General features: G+C 35.6%; 1 protein-coding gene across 1 annotated transcript in view; it reads left to right on the top strand.

Annotated features, from left to right (window-relative positions):
* KCND2 (potassium voltage-gated channel subfamily D member 2) overlaps window positions 1-21,419 on the top strand; it is a 462,470-nt gene that overhangs the window by 430,491 nt on the left and 10,560 nt on the right. Inside the window, exon 2 of the mRNA XM_006910576.1 lies at window positions 13,034-13,196. Coding sequence (XP_006910638.1) covers window positions 13,034-13,196 — 163 coding nt within the window. The remainder of the gene's footprint in view (window positions 1-13,033; window positions 13,197-21,419) is intronic.

Raw genomic sequence — 21,419 nt, 5'->3', positions numbered from 1 at the left:
TATAAGCTTTTATTACTATAATAAACCACAACAACAACAAAAGCAAAAACCCCATCAACTAAAAGGTTCAAGAGCCATTGAACCAATTGTGGAACTGTATTCATTTTTAAAAGCAACTTGATTTTACATATATTCACCTGCCTTTAAAATATGCTTTGATTTATTACTAATGGCATTCTCAATGACCTGTTGAAGGATACAACTCTGAAATGATTCATTCTAATTAGGAGATTGTTGCCAGCACTTAGTTACCATAGGGCTTAGAAGCCCCCATGGGCAAGCTTTTATTACACACTGTGCCCATTTCATACAAGTAGAACATTTTACAATCATCAGATCTAATTAGACATCTATATAATGTTGCTTCGTGTTTGGCATTTTTTTCTTCGCTCTGTCAAAACAGATATTTTGGTTCTTTCGCTTATTCTCAATTTACAATGGATTGTAATAAACATCTTTGGCAAAAATTGAAAAACCTGGACCCTGTCCTTAGAAGAAAATCCAACTTTTTTTTTATCCTTAAGGTAGGAAAGCTGATGGCATGTGATGTCTCAGAAAACAGAAAGACATGACACGTGGTGCTGCTACCCAAAGAGATCCTATCAGTCTCACTACCAGGATTCTAATTCTGGTCAAATGCATTTCCTGCTTTTACGGGGAGGACTGGACTCAATCAACAGAATAACAGCTCCGTGTCTGGATCATAACATCTTGGAACCAGAATGGACCTTAGCAGTGAGCCATGGTGACGTGGGCAGAGTACAGCTCTGGGGGAATAAGCCCTGCGTTCCAGTTTGGTTATGCCTCTTACTAGCTACCATGTGGGCTATATTTTCTAGGTTGGCGTGTCATCTGATTTTCTGCCAGTCTGGCCAATGAGAGCAGTGGTAGGAGATTGGAAGGAGATGGGGGAGAAGTCAGAGTATTTGTCTCTCTTCTTTGCATCTTCCAAGGCAGTAGCTGACCCTCTGTTTTTTCTGTAGAGGCTGGGTAAACATCCGGCTTCCATCAAGGACTCTTCCCTTGTTCTCAACCAACTCTCCCCTTCTTTTCCCCTCTAGCCTCACTGTGGTAGTGGCTTCTGGCCACTACCTCCTGGGTGATCTCCAGTTTTGTCTTGTGTTCAGGTCTCAGCAACTCCATTGTCTGCCCTCGCCCAACGCCCCCGCATTCCCTTCATTAAGTCCATTCTGTGGTAAATACTTAGGTGGTTTCTGTTTTCCTGCTTAGACTCTGACTACAAGCAATACTATCTTAAAAGTAAGGTATTGTGCCTATAACCTAATCTCATTGCCAGGAAAATTCAGTGTAGATTGGAACGTACAAAGAAACGTAACAAGTTATGCATTTAACGTGCTTGGAATGTGAGATATATTCTTGAATATTTGTAAAAAAATTATTTTTAGTTTCAACTTGTTTTCACATAATTTGTTTACCTTTCTTTAAAATGAAACTTCAGGAAAATAGTTTTCTTTTATAAAAGATTATTTTTAGTCGGTTTACTTTTAAGCGGATGAACTTTTTTGTTTTATTTTTATTGTTTTGCTTTGTATTGTTGTTGTTTTAACTAGATATAATGAAAATGCACCACAGGAATGTTTTCATACACAAACATGATCAGTTAAAATTACAAAGACATGCATTTATTTAAGGCCCTCTTCATTTGTATTTATTCAGGATGTACCCTAATTTACATAGTTAATAGAAAGGGTGACCATTCAATCAATGTTTTAATCTCCTGAGAAGAAGTAAATGAATCTAAACACAAAATGCATATATTATCCTCATTTGGTTTTAGGAAATAACTTTGTTTTACATTGATTGGAATAGAATCGTTCTCCAAAAGCATCTCTAATGTAAATATAGACCCTTGGATTCTATCAGAAACAAAGTTTGTTTAAGGATATAGAAACTTACTAAGTTAAATTGAAGACTAGAATTTTAGCGGAAATGCCTGGCTGTCTTTGGGAGGTTAACTCAGAGCTTCTCTAATCTCCCTTCCTGTTATATTTAAACAACTGTGACTCTTTACATGAAACAATTATATTAAATTATTTATGCTTAAAGAATTTTGGAATTTTTAGCAGGAAAGCAGCCCCTGGTCAGTGATGGCACTGAGCAATGCGTAGATGAGGATGGAACATGGTAGTGCACAACTTGGCTATATGGCTTGTGAGAAACTGCTCTGTGATGTGAGTTCCAAACCAGATCCTTCCCTCCACCTCAGAACGAGGAGGAGCCCAGGCCATGCTTGTGGTGGTCAGCTGATCGAGAGGTGCCAGTTCATTCATGGGATTGCCATTAGATCATGCTATAAACCACATGTTTGTTTCCCCCAACCCAAAATGTATACATTAAATCCTAACACTTAATGTGATGTTTGGAGGTGGGGCCAATGGAAGGCGATGAGATCATGAAGGTAGAGTCCTCATGAACGAAATTAGTGCCCCAGAGAGCTGCCTTCCCTCTGCTGCCATGTGAGGACACAATAAGACAGCCATCTATCAACTAAGAAGTAGGCCCTCACCAGATACCACATATGTTAGCATCTTGACCTTGGATTTCCAAGACTCCAGCTCTGCAGGAGGGACACAGCTTGTATTTGCAGTACCACCAGCTCAATCAGATCCCACTGCTGCCAAAACAGAGCCTAATTTCCTGCCCCATTTGAGAGTCAAGTCTTATCTCTAGTAAAGTAGAGTTTTTTGAAATTCTTTTCTGTAAAACTTAAGAAGTAGATAATAGTAGCAAAATTATCAGGCCTCTCTGGGAAGAATTAGAAACAAGAGATATGTTAAGTCATTACTGGGTAATCTATAAGTAATTTTAAAAGTACAGCCCAAAATAAAATAGGTAAATTCTTAAAGATATCTTAAAGGGTCCATGAGGCTTATAATAGCTCATAGGTTTCAGACTGTGTAAACTTAGGTGGAAAAAAAAAAAAACTTTAACAATAAACATCTCCACTCCATGCTTTTACGCTGCCTAACTGAATTCTCCTCTAAGACTGGCTCTGTAGGCACAACCCTGGGGACCAACTCCTCTTACATTTATGGCAAAGGCACCTAGGAGTCTTTGAGTCGATTGCAAACAATGAATAATTTTGGTAGTGTCAGCAAGTAGGATAGGTGGCTAGTTATGAGAAAACCAAATTATGAATAGATCTGTCAAAATAGCATTGAGATCTGGCTCTTTGGATGACAGCTGACAGTGCAGCAGTGACTTGGAACCATGCACAGTGGGGAGCTTACTCCAACAGAGCTACCTTTCAAAGGACAGGGAGAGATAGAAGCAACGGCAGCAGGTAACTGAAGAAAGGTCCCAGTGTGAGAGCAGCTGACAGTGTTGATGAAACTCCTTGGGACACAAAACCAAAACACACATCTTACCCAGCTGGTGCCATTAGCCCAAAGCCAGAATGACCATGCATTGGCTGAGACCTTGGTTTGCTTGATGGATTTCTTCTGGTGGAAGACTAGCGTACCTCCTCCAATATACTCTCAGGGCATAACCAGAGAGGACCTTGTTAAGATAAATGAATACCAAACAGTGAAACTTTCAGAGAACTGCTAGCTCTCACTATCTCAGATTAGCAGCATCTGTGAGAAAATCCGAGAGGTCTGGAAGACCATTATCTCCCAAGATGACATGTGAGATCAGAGAACCAGGAGTCATAGTCACTCGAATTGTTTGGCATTTCAGGATCTCCCAATCTGTCATATTTGGGGGGATTTATATTTTGAAATTCTGGCCGGACACAGGTTGGTTAAGCGTATGACAATGCAGAGCAGGTAGAAACTGGAAAAGTGTCAAGCCTCTTGACTTCTCTCTTCATTTTAAATCATGTAGGTTAAAAATGATTTCTCTGGGTAAAAAAAAAAAAGTAAAATTAATTAACTGTAAAACTAGGTTATTCTGGGCCTTTTATCTAAATATTAGAAGAGGAATCTAGGCAAACAAGGAGATAATATGGTACTGGGTCTGAAGAAACAGAGCAGTAGTGTGTATTCCCCTTCACTCCCTCCCATATTTGTTTACCACCAGACCTCTCCCTGGAGGATTTATTTAAGCAATAAACATTTATTGAGTTCCAACTATTTGCTCAGCACTGGACAAGGTCTGTGCTAGACTTAGGTTTATAACAATGACATTATCCTTGACCTCCTGGACCTCGTGTTCAATGGGAGAAAATAGACCCGTAAAGAACTAATTGAACTCTATTAGTTGCAATCAGCATCAGAGGCATTAAGAGGGAGAATATTACTTTTATTAGACAGAGATAAAATTGTCAAGAAGTTCTTCAGATAAGCACTGATGCTTGAGCTTTACCAATGTAAATTAGGAGTTCACCCAAAGGATTTGTGCAACAGGGGATATTCTATTAAGAAAAGCATATACAAAGGCATAGAGGAATGGAAGGACGCAGTATATTCCAGTAATAGAAAATTGTTTGTTCCAATTTGAACATAGAGTGTGGGGTGAGCAGTGGAGGATGGGATGGTAAAGTCCTGGAAAGCCATGTATGTCATACTGCAAAGCTGGAGCTTTTTCCTGCAGGTGATGGAGAGACAATGCAGGCTTTTATGCCTGGCGAATGACATGATTAGACTCTAAGATTTGTGAGGGTGAAAGGATAGCTCCAGGCAACAAAGACTAGGAACCCAAAGCAAGAGAAAATATTTCCGGTGGTCCCACAGCTGAGACAGACAGCCACCAGTGTTTTTTATTTTCTTTTAATGTGTGCCTCACAATAATCAATTGTACATATGTTTTCATAACTTTTTAAAAATAAAGAATAAAATAAGTGTTACAAACGTAGGCTCTGAAAAGTATACTTTCAAAACATTCTTTAGAAAGAGACTCTAAGGACTTACTGATAGTATTAGTTTAGGTAAAACACATTTTATTAGGATGTTAGGTTATAATCATGTTTCATTTGTAATCTTTAAAGCCTCATTTGATCATAGAATAAAAAGCAAGAGAAAAAATAGAAAAGAATTGTTTTTGAAAAAAGGCACAAGCTAGAGGAACGTAGTAAGACCTGCTGAAATCTAATGTTACGTTTTGAGTATTAATTTTAGTAAATGTGCTAAAAGCATCTTAGTCTTTTCCTCAATTGCCCCCATTTCTACATGCCAACCCAATTTTTTAATTTCCCCTAATTTTCATACTAAGGGTCTTGGTTGAAAGGCTTATTGTTTTAAATCCTGCTTTAGTGATATTTCACATTACAGAAATTCACTTATCTTTCTAAAAGAAATAGAAAATGCTCTCAGACTTATTTTGCATCATTTTTAAACATCGTGAAAATAGATAATTTAATACAATATTGGTGAGGTTTTGTCCTGTTCAACTATTTCCAGAGGAATAAGGTGTCCAAACTATATCCTAAATATTGAATGTATATAGGCAAAGATAAGAAATCAGTACAGGTAATTTACTGGAAATACTTCACTGTGAAAACCAAAAAAGATCCTGGTTTGTTTTCAAACTTTCATTTAGGTTTTTATGCCCCCTAGTGGATATTTGAGATTTCCACAGTTGTAAAATAATGCTGACATTTTTACAGCAATTCCTTTATGCAACGTGTGTTTATATCGGCAATATGTATATGGCATTGATATGCCTCCTAAATATTCAAACCACAGGGGCTTAACATTATTTGGGCCATACAACTTTTAATAATTTAATAAAAGCTATGAAAACTTTCAGAAAAATGCCCATGAAGACACACACTATAATGGAGTTCTTGACCCACTTAAATTTATACATAAATTCCTTAAAAGTCCATGAACATCTGGCTGGCTGAGAACTAATTAAGGTGTGGGATCCTATAGTAGATGCTAAAATTACTAACATGAACAATGGGAAAAGGAAAAAGGAAAAAAATATTTTTAAATAGTTCCAAATTTGGCTTATATTTTAAGAAACAAGAGAACACAGCATACTTCAAATAACCATATATATAATAAACTCCAAAAAAATTCTCAAGTCTTCAGGACAGCCAGTCTAAGATAGGATAGTGATTAATCCTACAGGCAAGAGAGGTAGAGACAAAATCAAAGCAGCTTTTTAGGCAAACATTAATTTTAAAATGTCAAAGAGAAATCTGTTATTGAAGTAATACCTGGGCCCTTCTAGCAAACAAGTTCTGTACCACAAGCAGGTGTTACATACCAACACTCTAAAAAAAGTCATTTGCTATTTGCAAACATTGCAGCTACTATAAAAATTATCCATCAAACTATATGATTCCTTCCAGAATACCAAGCTGATGGCAGAAAATTCATGAATAACATAGCTAGTGAGAACCCTAAGGGTTAGAATTATTAATTGAGAAGTGATCCGGCCTACAGGTCAGAGAAATTATTTCTCAGGACTCTCTGACTAGCAGTCAAATCTAGGAGAAAATTCAAACACAAAATCAGTAAAATACAGAGAGAGAGAGAAAGAGAGAAAGAGAGAGAGAGAGAGAGAGAGAATCAGCTAATAGCTTTCACCAGGATATTATTATACATATCGCTTGCATCTAATTTTTTAAAGGATACCATCTTTAGTCCGTTTGGGTTGCTATAACAAAATACCACAGACTTGCTAGTTTAAAAACAGCAGAAATGTATTTCTCATAGTTCTGGAGGCTGCAAGGTCCAAGATCATGGTGCCAGCAGCTTCACTGTATTGGCTGGTGAGGGCCCATTTCCTGGTTCATAGACTGCCTTTTTCACAGAGTCCTTAGGTGGTGGAAGGGGTTAGGGAGCTCTATAGCATCTCTTTTTATAAAAGCACTAATCCCATTTATGAGAGCTCATGACTTAATCACTATCCAAAGGCCCCACCTCCTAAATCATCACATTGAGCATTGGGATTTCAACATATGAATTTTCAGAAGACACCTTCAGACATATCATAAGATATCTATTTTTCAAATATTACTTTATGTCTCATGTGAAGTTGTTGTGTTGTGTTCTGTTTTGTTTTAATTAATGTAGTATTTGAAATACAGTATTTATTGGACCAGCACCTCCCCTAGACTTCTGTACAGCTGCACAGGATCTATTCACTCCATTCCTTATAACTAAAAATTTAATTTGTTTATTGTAATAAAAACAAAGGCTGGAGGAGGAAGGTGAGAGACTGAGTTACAGTAAGCACTGAGGTTTATTTTTAAATCAGCATTTTCTTCCTGTTATGTGAAGATCTTTTCTATCTTCATGATTGTTTATAAAATACATGGTTTTTGTTTTCTCTGTTAGTATTCATGGGATATAGTTTTACAGATGGAAAGTCATGCCTTAGCTGGGGAGGTTCGACTTATGTAACATTTCTACTTTATCAAATGAGTCTATATTTATACTCTTCAAATAAAAAGAGAAAAAAATAGAAACTACATGAATAGGACTAGGAAGCTAGCCGTGTTGTGTTCGAACAGAAAGAAAATTCAAGAAAATATTTCTCCATTTGAGATCTAAAGACAACCACACTCATTTCTGCAGAAATGACAAAAAGGGAAAAATTGAGCAGATATTAATAAAATTTGGTTTATAATATATTATTTTTAAAAATTATGCATACTACTCAACCTATTTTGATATTACTCGATAAATTGAGAAGATGGATGTATGAATAGATGATGATGATAAATAGATAATATATTCACTCTACTCATTTGTTTTAATTAACCAGCTTTAGCCACTTTTTTGGCACTGAGAGCATGCCAGAATTTAAGTACTTTGCATGAAAACTCTGGATGATATTTAAGATTAAAATCTTCAAGAACCAACAATTTAATCTTTCCTAAAGAATAGGTCTTCCACTCAATATGATCTTTAACATATGGCAAAAGATTGTAATTATAACTAAGTATTTTAAGGCAATATGTGCAAATTTAGAATTAATATTTTATGTGAATGACACCTCCATATTGTACCTTTTAACTGATGTGAGGAGGAAAGGGAGTAATAAACATGAAGTTTGGCAGCTGTCCAGGGTGAAAAAAATTCAGAAAGATGGAGTGGCTCTACATGGCGATGTAAGAGAGAGAGGGAAAAGTTAGAAGCAGTTAAAGAACGTAGATGTATAGGAAAATCTTCTCTTCAATTAACAAAGTTCAAGTCTGCTCATTCTTACTGTCTACAACTTTTTGATACTCGTTCTTTTATATTATGCTCTCTCCTATTTTTTTTATCTTTTAAGAATTCAATATTTATGTTATTTGACCTTAGAGGCCCCTATAGTCTTTGGATATATTTTATTTAAATATAGAAAAATGTTTCTGTGAAAACAAAAACACATCGACATGTTTTAGTGTAACTCTTTGGGAAATGGATTTTTGAAGATGAGACATAATATTAAATTCTGAAGGAAAAATGAAAGAATAGAATATATAATACTCTGGGCTTAGCATAAATTTAAGAATAAAGAGTCAAAAAATGCAGTGTGTTTTTATATGGAATGTAAGGAGAAAATATCAATTGTTAAACTAGTTGCCTAGGATCGAAATAATCATTAAAAATGCCAGTACTGTACGCAATATTTTATTAAATGGTCATTTAGCTACAGTAAGAGTCACTTTTCATTATACAGCTTTCTTTTCTAAGTCTCCTCCACTGAGTTTCAGAGATATTACTCCTGAAATATATAATGCTATTTTGCTTCTTACTAAGAGTTTGAATACTAGTTAAAAGATCCTTTGTTAAACAAAAGAAAGCAGTTGATTTTTCCAGAGAGATATACCCCATTCTAAGTAGATTCTGTCCCCAATTACAACTTTGTAAATAAAAATTACTCATTTTCATTTTGCAAGTATATTACTAAAGCAGAAGGGAAACAAAACAGACACTGTGAGAACAGATACAAATCACACTGTGTATTTTTCAAGATTCTTTAAGATAGTCAAATTAGGAAAACATGCTTAAAATATTACAAATATCAATGGCGGTCCAATATTTTAAAGAGAAGGAAAGCAGGGTGGAAAAAAGAAAGAGTGATATATACAGGACCAAGGGGCAGCGGGTGCTTGTTGGCAATCAGCCCGGCTCCGGCTGTGGTTATCAGCGATCACGGGGCGCCGGGACCACCGCAAGCGCCCTGGCAGTTCTGCTCACTTGTGCCCTCTCACCATCTCCCTCTGCCTTGGCCTCAGAACAAAAGAGCCTTAGACACCATCCTAATTTGCGATAACTGAGAAAGCTCTGGCTTTCTACCCAAGAGTGAAAAAATGACAGAAGATGTCCCAAGCAATGAATGGGCAATTACTTTCCCTTCCTCCTTGCACCGGAACAATTGCAGTACCGACCAGTCGTCTCCAGCGCTCCCCATCACTTTCTTGATTGTGAAGGAATTTTGGGGTTACAACACAAATGTGGTAGAGGTAATTAATAAGTATAACTGTATTTGATGCAGATTAGCATAGCTTTATGACATCAAACCGCCCTTATGTATCTGTTACTTCTTTTCCCTTATGGATCCTTTTGTTTTCTTTTTTCTTTTTCTTTCTTTCTTTTCTTTTTCTTTCTTTCCCTTCCTTCCTTCCTTCCTTCCTTCCTTCCTTCCTTCCTTCCTTCCTTCCTTCCTTCCTTCCTTCCTTCCTTCCTTCCTTCTTTCCTGTCTAATCTATCATTTTTTCTTCTTAGAAATCAAAAGAAGACATCACTTATTTAATTAGTTTTGAATCAAGTATTAATTGAATTCCAATTAAAGGCTATGGCATTCCTTGCTTGCTTTGCTTGCTTGCTTTTCTTATTATAATCTGTGTTTACATTCAAAAAGGATTTGCAGGGATTCTTTCTCTAGTTGAATCCCACCCAGGCACTTCATCAAAAATTGCTTTCCCAGGAAAACCTTTATTAATTGGCCCAGAATCCTTTTGAGCAAAGTCCCTCAGATTCGATTTTCTCCCTTCTTTTAGATGTGACCTTTCTGAGTACATGAATCTCCCCCTTTCCCACCATCACCACCTGCTACCTGAACTTACCAGTCTGTCTTCGTAAAAGTCTTCCTGAGCTTTGGGTTTATACCCCACAGTTGAATCCTTAATTTTCTCTAATAATTACAAGTGTGCTAGCCTTGTCCACTCTATGACATAGTGAGCCTAAAATATAAAAAAAAAAAGTCACTAAGTTCATACCTCAGAGGGGGCACACAAAAAAAAGTCACTAATAAATACTAATTTTTAACAAATGTCTTAAAAAGAGGCAGGAAAAACTATATGATGGATTCATCTAAGTATTTCATTTCATGTATTTATGTCTTAAAAGGTTTATTTTAATTACATGGACTCAATACTTGTATTCTCTGGCCATAACAAATAGTTCAATTTTATTTACCTTCCCTTTTGAGGGAAGATCTTAATTGGGAGACATTAAAATCAAATCCCTTTTTTGAAAAGCAGCTTGTATGTCTGTGTGGGGGGTGGGGAGGTGCAGGGGGTTACACTTCTCCAGGGCCTCCTGCACGCTCAGTGCAAACGGAAAGATTTTCATAACATATGGCCAAGTACTCAATGTGAACTGTGGCAAACATAGAAATTGGCTCATGTGCACACAGCATTGTATAAAAATTGATCTTCCAATTCTACTGATCTATCCCTATGGTAAGAAATTTCTCAAGCTTTTTTTGCTTGCTTCATGAATTTCTTTAGTTTTGACCATTTCCTCACTAACATAATCTTTGGATTATGGTTGCTCCCGTGGTAGCCTACAGAAAGACACTAAGTTTCATATGATCACAGCGTTCCAGTCCCCAGATTATTATTATTTTTTACAATAAATTAATACTGTCTTTCTGATGTCAAAACCTTGTGAGAACTTTAGTTATGGTGAATTAACTCTACTGTTCAGCACCTACAAACACTGACAAGAATGAGTAACCAGGTCTTCAAAGCAGAGGACCAAAGCCCAGAATGGAGTCACCAAAGGTCGTGCTATTCAGCATAGCTTGCTGTCACTCTCATCAGCCTTTCCTGAGCCAATTCCTCAGCAACTTCCATCTCCATATTGACACACAACGTTTTCCCCACAAGATCATTTCCTAGGTCTCCTTTCAAGATGTAATATATCCGCAAGTACCCCTAAACCTCATTGAGTCTGGGTTCCAATATCTGAGCTCCTTGGAGACCTTTGTTCTAATGACAAAACCCTCAGATGGTGAGAACCCCAGAACCCCAAAGTGAGCAAGGAGTAGTTGGAGCTGTATAGATGCAGCTGGGTAATGTCTGTAAAAGTATGATCAAAAGACCTTCTTCTTACCCCCATCCCTAGAAATAAACTCTTAGGAGAACTCTATATCAGTAAGGTAGAGAAAATGTATTCATTCAGCTAATATTTATTAAGAGTCTGCTTTGTGCTAGTGAGACATAAAATAGAGCAACTCCTGGTTATATTCTAATCTTGGTCGGGCAGGTGGGGAGTCGGAAAATAAACACATTAGTAAGTCAGAAAATATCATGTGTTGATAAGTGCTGTGAAGGTAATCAAATGGGGAAATGTTAAAAAGAATGGCAGGGAGACAATATAACCACTATGGATAAGGTGGCAGGAAAATAACTTCTGGAATGGAGACATTTAAGGCTCAATCTGAATAATGATGATCTTGGAGCTGTACATGTGACAGAAACCCAGATGGCCAGTGTGGCCAGAGGGCAATGAGCTTAGTGCAAGGCAGTGTGAGATATAGTCAGGAACTAAATAAGGAGTTTGGATTTATTTTTGTTTCAAGTCTATTAGAAGGTGAAGCGAAGTAGCAACTGTACAATTTCCCTTTTTAAAACTGTGAACTCTGGCTGCTACATTGGAATGAGTAGTAAAATGATAAATGTAGAAGAGAGTTCAGGTAAGAAGCCATATCCATGGCTCTGGCAAGAGATGATGGCTTGGATTATTGTGGAAAATGGAGGTTGAGGAAAAAGACCCAAATAAGATATAATTTGGTTTGGACAGAGAAAACAAGACTAGCTGAGAAATGAGATGAGAAGACTGAGGATTTGGTGGCTCTTTCAATTTTGATATGAGCAATTGGGTGGTTTACAGTTCCATTTAGTTTGAGGTGATAAATTGTGGGAGGAACATATTTGAGGGTGGGCAGAAGAGGTTAGGAAAATAAGAGTTCCTTTTTGGCTGATTTAAGTCTTAATTGGCTCTTAAACACCCAGAGGTAGAAATAATCAGACCAGACCACTGAAGATTTGAGTCTGATTTTCAAGATAGACATCGGGGCTGTCAATACAAATGAGGGTATCATCAGCATATAGATAGTAGTCTTAAGCTACGAGATTGTATGAAATCACATAGGAAGAGGGTTTATATGGAGAAGATAAGAGGACTTGAGTTTGAAACCTAAATTACTCCAGCACCTAGAAATCAGTTAAGAAAAAAAGAGCCAGAAGAGAAGGAACAACAGTCCAAAGGTAGAGAAGCACCGCTAAGGGAATTTTCTAATACTGAAGCCAACAAAAAGTGTTGCAAGGAGAGCAAAGTCAACTAACCAAATACAAATGAGAGACTGAGTAAGATTACCGTGGAGAAATGGCCTTTGGATTTAATAAGTGAAGGTTAATGGGACCTTGGAAAGTTTATTTTTAAGTGATTATATCTGATGAAAGGAATGTGATGTAACACTTTTTCTACTTACATTTTATAACCAATCCAATATTGAAAAAATTAAGTGGAAAAGTGTGTTATCTAGACTATAAAATTCAGCGTGGAAGTATTTATGATTAAGTAAATTTAAAGAACTATGCCATATTACAGAAAGGACAAATTGAAGAGCTATCATTACATCATCTGGCTTAAAATATTTTCCAATCAAAAAGATTTTTAAATGTTAGAATCAATTTCTGCAAGGTTAAAACATTATTCTTTATATTCAAATATTTGTAATTTCTGATTTAATAAAGTCTCAAGCCATATATATTGTAATCATGAAGAAGAGATAAATTGTTTCAAAATATCATTTGGCTTAAAGCAAAACGGTGTTTGTAGCAGGTAGAAATAACTTTCTGTGATTTAAAACAATATTTTTTTTTTCTCTAACCCAGATACGGTGACATGGTACCAAAAACCATAGCAGGGAAAATTTTTGGATCCATCTGCTCTCTGAGTGGGGTCTTGGTCATTGCTCTACCTGTTCCAGTGATCGTATCCAACTTCAGTCGGATCTACCACCAAAATCAACGAGCAGACAAACGGAGAGCACAAAAGGTGTGTATTTCACTCTGCGTAACCATGATTTGCATCTCCCACTTCTTATAGTGAACTTTAAAATCCTTTACTGACTATTCACGGTTTCAGTTTTGGTCGATAGCTGCATTAGTCAGCAAAGCTAGGTTGTACCACAGCAAAAGAGAACCTTAATATCTCAGTGGCTTAAAACAAGGAATATTTCTCAATCATGCTACAAGTCCATTACTAGTCCAGTGATGGAAACTCCATTTTGACAATGTACTTCTGCAATCATTGAAGCAGGGGTAAAAGGACATGATGAATCACACACTGACTTTAAAATCTCCTCCTGGGACCGGGCCAAATCATTTCCATCTCTGTTGCATTAGCCAAAGCAAGTCGCATAGCCATCTGCAACTTCAAAGTGGGCAAGGAAATACAATTCCACTATACGATCAGAGGCTGAAAGAAAGAAATACCTAGTGAACAACACTAACAGCAGTAGCAAAATCAAAGATAGATTTTGGCAAATTTTATTGGAATCAGTTTTCTAGATCTGATTCATTTAATCTCTGTCCATCAGGGGTCAGGCTGTCTCCAGTAGACAAGGGCTATTAAAGGGCACCAAAATGTGTCTCAGATATTTTACATAATTGACGCAGGAAGTAAGAGAAATCCGATCACTTGTAACTGAGTTCTATTCTTGGCCTAGCATTTTATTGTCTCTCTGAAGTTCACACCAGTTAATTAATCCCTCTAAGACTAAGCAAGTGCATAGTCATCTGCCAAATGGGGAAAATAATACCCAACTCACATCAGATTAAGCAACTATGCAAATGTATATAAATATATACAAGCATTTCATATTAACTTTATATTTATTGATGGCTCGCTATGTACCAGAATTTGGTTTAATGTTTTCAAAAATATTGTAAAACATGTATAAGAGTTAGTTGTGTAGATGAGAATCCTAAGGTACCTAGAAACAGAAATTCTAAAGTCACATACCTAATAAATTGGAGAAACATGGTTCATTCCAAGCCAATCTGGCTCCTTGGTTTATAAACTTAAACACTATAGTAGATTGCTTCTCAGAAAAACTGACTAAATGTTGGCACACTTCTCTTCCCCATTCTTTGTCAAAATAGACACCTTGAGAGCTAGGACCCTTGTTGCTGAGAAATAATTTTGGAAAACTTTGTAATTTCCTCAGGACTCTAGTGCTAGATATCCAATATTCTTCTTGAGACACTACATCATTTAAGGATAGATTCACTTTTCTGAATATCCAGAGATATCCAATATTCTTCTTGAGACACTACATCATTGTCCTTTAAGGATAGATTCACTTTTCTGAATATCCAAAACCATTCACAACCAAGACTAAAGTGGACACACAACCTGTAATGTGTTAGAGTTATAAAATATCAGAGATTTTAGGATAGTTCATAACTGACTTTGTAGGAATTCTAGAATAGGATTTTAAATATGCTTTTGAACAATGTCAGTCTTTTTGGTAAAATATGAAATCTCATGAGGTAACTCTGGAAAGTTCAAGTTGATCACTATAGTCCCATATCACATTGTTCAAAGAATTTCTTCATGTTCATTGTCAAATATCCTCTTTCTTTAGCAAAGAATCACTCTTTCGGCTTTATAGTTTCTACTTTATAGAATCTCCTATTGTTGGACAAGTATCTAGTCTTTAATTATTATAGAGAATAGTAATAAATAGACCAGTTACCTTGAATATATAGAACTGCTAATCCAACAAACAGGGGGGGTTTGGAAAAGGCATCTTCTGGACAGTAATGGTCTCCTGCAGGGCACACCTTTGGCAAGCAGAGATGGAGAAGTTTCCAGGGGCTTTCATGCACCACAACTGTGGTTCTGCCCACACATTAAAATCCCTATACTGGGCACACGGATACATTGTTTAAAATAACAGAATCTTAAGAAAACCTTAGCTCCCCAGCACCCATCAATCTCCATTCTAGAAATTTCTTCTTTAATATAAGAACTACCTACAATCATCTTCTCAATGCCAGAAAAGCTGCCTATATGAAATCTGTAGGAAATACAAATCTGATTTTAAATAAACCAATCTTCAAAATATCTATATTTTTTCAAACTTTGTCATCTGTAACTAGTAAATCAACAACAAAAAAACAAACTTAAAATATTTTAGTAGCCTTTTTTCCTACATAAATTTAGAATGCGAAATTTTTTTAATGTGATGTCAAATAAGTACATTAAATTAAAAAGTGTTTTATGAATGCTTTTTAGTAGCTTTAGCATATCTACTACCATAAAATGATGGATTTTGCATATCATGACTACTAAAAAAATTGACTTAATAAAGCCAAATATAATAATCTAATATGATATGTTCAGGAAATAGATCAATGAACTAAACATATCATCTAAGAAGGGACAGTGGATATGGAACTAAGTAAGTTACCAAGGGATAGTTTCTATTTTCCTTATGAGGAGATTTAAAAAAAAAAAAAAAAAACAATAAACATTCATTAGATTAAGGTAGTTTAGATTTATCTGGAGCAGGGTCATTTGACAAATAACTAAGTTAGGCAAAAATAACCAGCTAATGCAGTCAAGCAAGAAGTCCATTCAGTAAAAACATCGATCGAGCTAAATAACAAGAAACGTTAAAATGGTTGTTCAGAGCAGATTTTGTATATTTAGTTTAGCTATTGCCAACTTCAAGCTCACACAAAAACATGAAAAATATACAATATGCATTTGGACACATTCCCATCATCACTCAGGGATACTTTCCCTCTTCCAGGCTCTTCCCACTATCAAGCATCTTTCCTGCTTTTACCATCTGTCCTGCCCTTTAAAGGGACTGCATCATTTACCCCATTTCGTTGATCAATTCTTAACAAAACACTGACATGTGAGTGAATCTAGACTTAACTGTGACGTCTCCCCCACCCTTATCATTGGTAATTAGATTTTAATAGATTTATTTATTCACTTAGTTATTCAATAAATATTTATTGAATAGAATAAAATAGTCAAAATAAAGCTGACTTGATGCAATGACAGGCGGTAAGGTTGATATTTTGAAGCAAAGAGTCTACCCAGTTTTAAAATACAAATCACACCACTTAGTCATCTGCATACTTAAAGGCTAACTGGTAAATAATTATCATGTATAATAGTAATAGTAATAGTAATTATAATTTAATAATGCTAACAGTAACAACAATAACAACCCTCTCTAGAGTTTCTAGTATGTCTCAGGTGCTTTATATCTGTTACTTACATTTTCACAATTAACATGCAAAGGCAGTGTTATTATTTCCATTTTGCAGATAACTTATTCGTACTTACACACCTATTGTTTAAAGTCAAAATCAAGAAAATTCTGGCATTATTAGAACTATGAGTCTTTAGGGATTTTCCTATAGATAATTCTAAATACAGTGAGAATCTTAGAATCAATAAGACAATGTAGAGACAACGTACAATTAAGTGAAATTTTTTTACCTTTCACATGAGATGTTGACTTTGATACAAAAAAAAAGATGTTATCAATATTCAGTCTGCCATTTATCACACTCTACTATAGTGGTTCTCAAAATTTAGATTCATCAGAATCATCTGAAGAGCTTGTTAAAATACATCTGATTTCGTATCTGATTTAGTAGTTTTGGAGTAGAGACTAAAAATGTGCATTTCCATCAAGTTCCCAAGTGATGCTGAGACTGCTGGTCTGGGGACCACACTTTGAGAACCACTGCCTATACATTCATCAATGTTCAAATCAAATAAAAAATTTTTTACAGAATTCTAGAATAGTTAAAAGGCAAAAAATAATTCCTGGTTAGAGCATGAGAATGATCTCTTTTATATATATGCCTTACTGTTAAAGTGTACAGATGAAACTTATTGGACTTGGTTAACCAATGTCACCATAAAAAATTTATATATATATATAGTCACCCAGATCCTATCTCAAATCTCTGTGGATAACCTAGTGATTTTCTCTTTGTGTATAGCTTAATATTCCTCTATTATCAACACATGTAAAAATCTGGAGATTACATACTTCTCAATATTCACTCTACATTTCAGCCTTATTGAATTACTCACCTCTGCTCTTAAGTCTCCATTCCATCCCCGCACTACCTAATGTAGCCACTTGGCAAACTCACACTCACACTCAGGGGTCAAGGCTTAATTCAAATTATCACCCAGTTTATGAAAATTTTTCTGAATGGTATGAACACTGTTAGTTTTTTCCTCTTCTTTTCTCCCACAGTATTCCACATAGTTTATTATTATGCATTACAGTACCTGAGATAAAATAGATATTTAATATTTGTGTAATAACTGAAAGAATGATTAACAAGTTTTGTTCACCTTGACATGTCCTCCATTTCTAGAGTAGGATGGACATTCCCAGGACCAGGTGCAAACAATATTGGAAAGTATGATTTTTTTCTCCCGTACCCTCCTACATCCTCTTCTTTCTCACTTCTTCCCACTTCCACTCCCCTTTTTGCCCTCTCATTCCACTGAGCATTCCTCTGATCTTTTCCGCATCCTTTCCACTGGCCTAAATCCAAGCACTGTTACTGCCCAGCCCTGACATCGCCAGGATTAACCAAGCTCTAGAGCTGGGAATCTTGCACTTTCTCCCACTGATTTCCTTCCTCTCTCTATTTATGTTATTATTTGGCACTAACTTGTCTCATTTCTAGGGGAATGATTTCCTGAGCAAATGTAGAGATTCCAATAAATTCCTTAAATTTTTAAAAACTGATGAAGCTTAATATGCTGCCTCCACAGGAGGCATTTTACTAAACCTTAAATGAAAATAACAAGTGTAAATAAAACTTCCAGAATAAATGGTACGAAAAGTATGTTGTCTGATATTTGAGTAGTAAGAAATTGCCTCAGATTATAATTGCCTCACTTATAAGGCTGCCTAAGATACCTTTGTTTTTCAAAAGTATTGTAAACATTTTGTGATTTAGTAAGAAGATAGTCTAATAACTTCTTTCAGTCTACTTCATACCTCATTTAGAAGATGGACCCCATTTAAGGAAGTTGCTGTCTCAATGGTTTCTGGCTTATACATCTTTCTCGGATTGGCTCCCCAGCCTCTGTTCTAGAAAATGCATTGTAAAGTCTATATAATGTCATTTGGTGCAATTGAAAAACAATTCACTTGCTAAAAACCACTGCATACTTGCCTCTGAATGTTCCACAGTAAAATAATTCCATGTCAAATTAGTTTAAGAAAAATTGCATACTATATCACCCTTTCATCTTCACAATGAGCATCCACACTATAATCTGTTGTGAAGAAGCCAACCTAAAAGAAATCTGTTTAACCTCTCAGCATTTCCCAAACTTTTCTTGACCACAGAACCAGTTGTTTGTTTCATTTTGTTAGTTTGGATTTTACCACAACACTTACTAGTTTCTTGGAAATGATATTTAGAAACCCTGCAAAGATTAAAGAATTTTTTTAAAAACTGAATTTATGAAGAATTGGTATGCATAGGAAAAATGTGCTCATGAGACAACTAATTTTTCCTAACACCATCAATATTTCTCAAGGCAGATAAAGAATTTGAAGATAACTGCAAAGTTTTTTTTTATACTGATAATATAAACCTTATTTTTTAATTAAAATTTTGGAAGCCTCCTATTGTCCATATAGGCTAAGGATTTACTGAAAACTTACTCTAACTTCCATAATATTTACTTGTACTTTACTACGCAAAGAAGTTATATTTCCTATAGGGCTGGGGGTTGAGGGCTGAAAAGAACACATTTTCTCTTACCAGTGAATGGTATTCTTTTAACCTCCTAATTACACAGCCGGAGTTGTAAAGATTGTCATACTGAGTGGGTCAGAAGTAAAGTGATTTTCTAAAATATCTTTGTAAAAGAATTTACTTCAATTATCTACTGGAAACGAAGATGTAATCACAGGTCAATAAAGGCTAACATTCAGCAGACATTTGGTGTGGTGCTCCACAAGACCAATTAAACCAATTAACTCATAGTATTGTGGGAAAATGAAAGAAAAATGATTGAAATTGAGATGGGAGGTTCTTTTTCTAACATAGAACATGACTTAGTAAAATGACTATTCTGTCTCTAACATAACTGCTTCTTTTCCCTAAGCTTAGAAATACTTCTGTGGTAGTGGTTGCCACTGTACGTAGGCTTCATATGAGAAATATGTTTCATTTTCCTTTTATGGACAGTATTTTTGGTTAATTTATATGTGTCCTTTATGAAAGACATAATGCGCTCTAATATCTCTAGTGAATGCTTAGAGACTGGCATAGATGAGACCAGTAACTATGATATAAGCAATATAATTATATGCAGTAGTTGCATAAAGAGAAGGAAGGAAGGAAGGAAGGAAGGAAGGAAGGAAGGAAGGAAGGAAGGAGAGAGGGAGGGAGAGAGGGAGGGAGGGAGGGAGGGAGGGAGGAATGGAGGGAGGGACAAAACTTGGGGGATGAAGGGAGAGGAAAGGAAACAAAAAAGCATTGAATGTTTCAGGAGACCAGTGAAATCTGAGGATTGAAATTTCAATACTAATTCTTTCTAAAGACCAAATGTATATTTAAATTACTTATTTCTGAATTTCTATGTCAATTCTAAGTCATTTCCAAATGTGTTTGTTGCTTGCCATTGTTTTATTCAGTCTTACCTGAAATCCTGGCTGCTGAATACAGCTTTGGAAGTGAAAAATTTTCTACCTTCCAACTTCATTGTCTAGTATTGTCTCTGTATTTTGAGTGATGTAAACATTATACTGCCAACAAATAATAAAATTTATCTATTTTTCCCATGGAATCTTTGTACAAGTATTATTTTGACCTGGAATCAGCACACAGAAAGAATAAATTCCCAGAGGAAGAGAAGAATGGAGTTGAAGCCAGATGATATCTTAATGCTATTTTGAGAGCTTCAGATGTCTCAGTGTGACTCTTAAATGCTGTGGGTGAAAGGGCATCTTGATACAACTTGGGAGGGAAGTTTGGTAAAACCTGTCTGACAAAATACACACACACACCCACACACACACACACACCCTTTTTGATTCAGAAGTAATTTTGCTTGTAGAAATTTGTCTTGCAGATAAGCTCATTATGATTTCAAAGCAGGTAGCATTGCTCATAGTAGCAAAAGATGCTTTAAAAATTAATTGTAGCTGTCTGGATAAATAAATGATGCTTCATTCATACTGTGTATATTATATAACTATAAACAAATGAGGTAGATCTATATGAGTAGATATGAAAGAAGTTCCAAGCTGTAGTAAATGAAAACAGCTGAGTGCAGAAGTGTGGAGCATATTCCCCCGAGTAAAAATATATGTGCATATACATATGAATATATATACTTGCTTTTATATGCCTAGAAAACTTCTGACAAGATTCTCTAGAAACATAATCAGTGGTTGACCTTGAAGCATAGGAGTAGGGCATCTCCAAGTTCTCGAGAGACTTGTTTTTCATTCATGTTTGTAGTATTACAATTTTATCATATGTATATATTCATTTTCCATTTTTAAAATCTAGATAATTTTTTATTGTTACTGAAAGGAACATTCCAGAACTAGAAACCAAAGATACTATTTTATAGGTCATTTATAAGGGGAGAAGAAGGTGTCTTTGTGAGATAATTTTACAAAAAAATTCTGATTCAAGTCATCCCAGCCACTTCCTTACAAACACGTGATAGATAGGTGTCATATAAATACAACAATCATCAAAACAGTGTTCTCCAGGACATGAAAACCAGACTCATTCCACAACAGTCTGGAGCAGATATATAACAGCAGTTCTGAAGTAGAATGAAATACCGGAAATCTGGCTAAACAGGCAATTTGCTCCATAATATCACTTTGGTGATTAGAGGGTTTAGGGTGAACAATTAAAGTGACCACCCTAAACCCTCTAATGTAATGAACATTCTCTATACATAAGTGCTTAAAAATTAAAAATAATGTTATGAATCTCTCTGAAGTGGCACATTATGTTCATTTCAACAAATTTAAGAATGAAATAGAAATCCAGTGAGCATGAATTTGTTTGGAACTGTGCCAATATGAAGTGGATAAATTTAGGGATTTTTTTAGGAGCCCATATTGTTCAGCACAGAGTCTAAATTGGCCAATTTAGCAAAATGATTGAATAAACAAAATTTGATATTTGAAGGCACAGATGCACTGAATAGGTTTTTTTTTTTTAAAAAAAAAAA

The sequence above is a fragment of the Pteropus alecto genome, unplaced genomic scaffold (assembly GCF_000325575.1).
Source record: "Pteropus alecto unplaced genomic scaffold, ASM32557v1 scaffold22, whole genome shotgun sequence".
Taxonomy (NCBI): Eukaryota; Metazoa; Chordata; class Mammalia; order Chiroptera; family Pteropodidae; genus Pteropus; species Pteropus alecto.
Note: the sequence above shows the minus strand (reverse complement) of the source record. Positions and strands in the feature narration are given on the sequence as shown.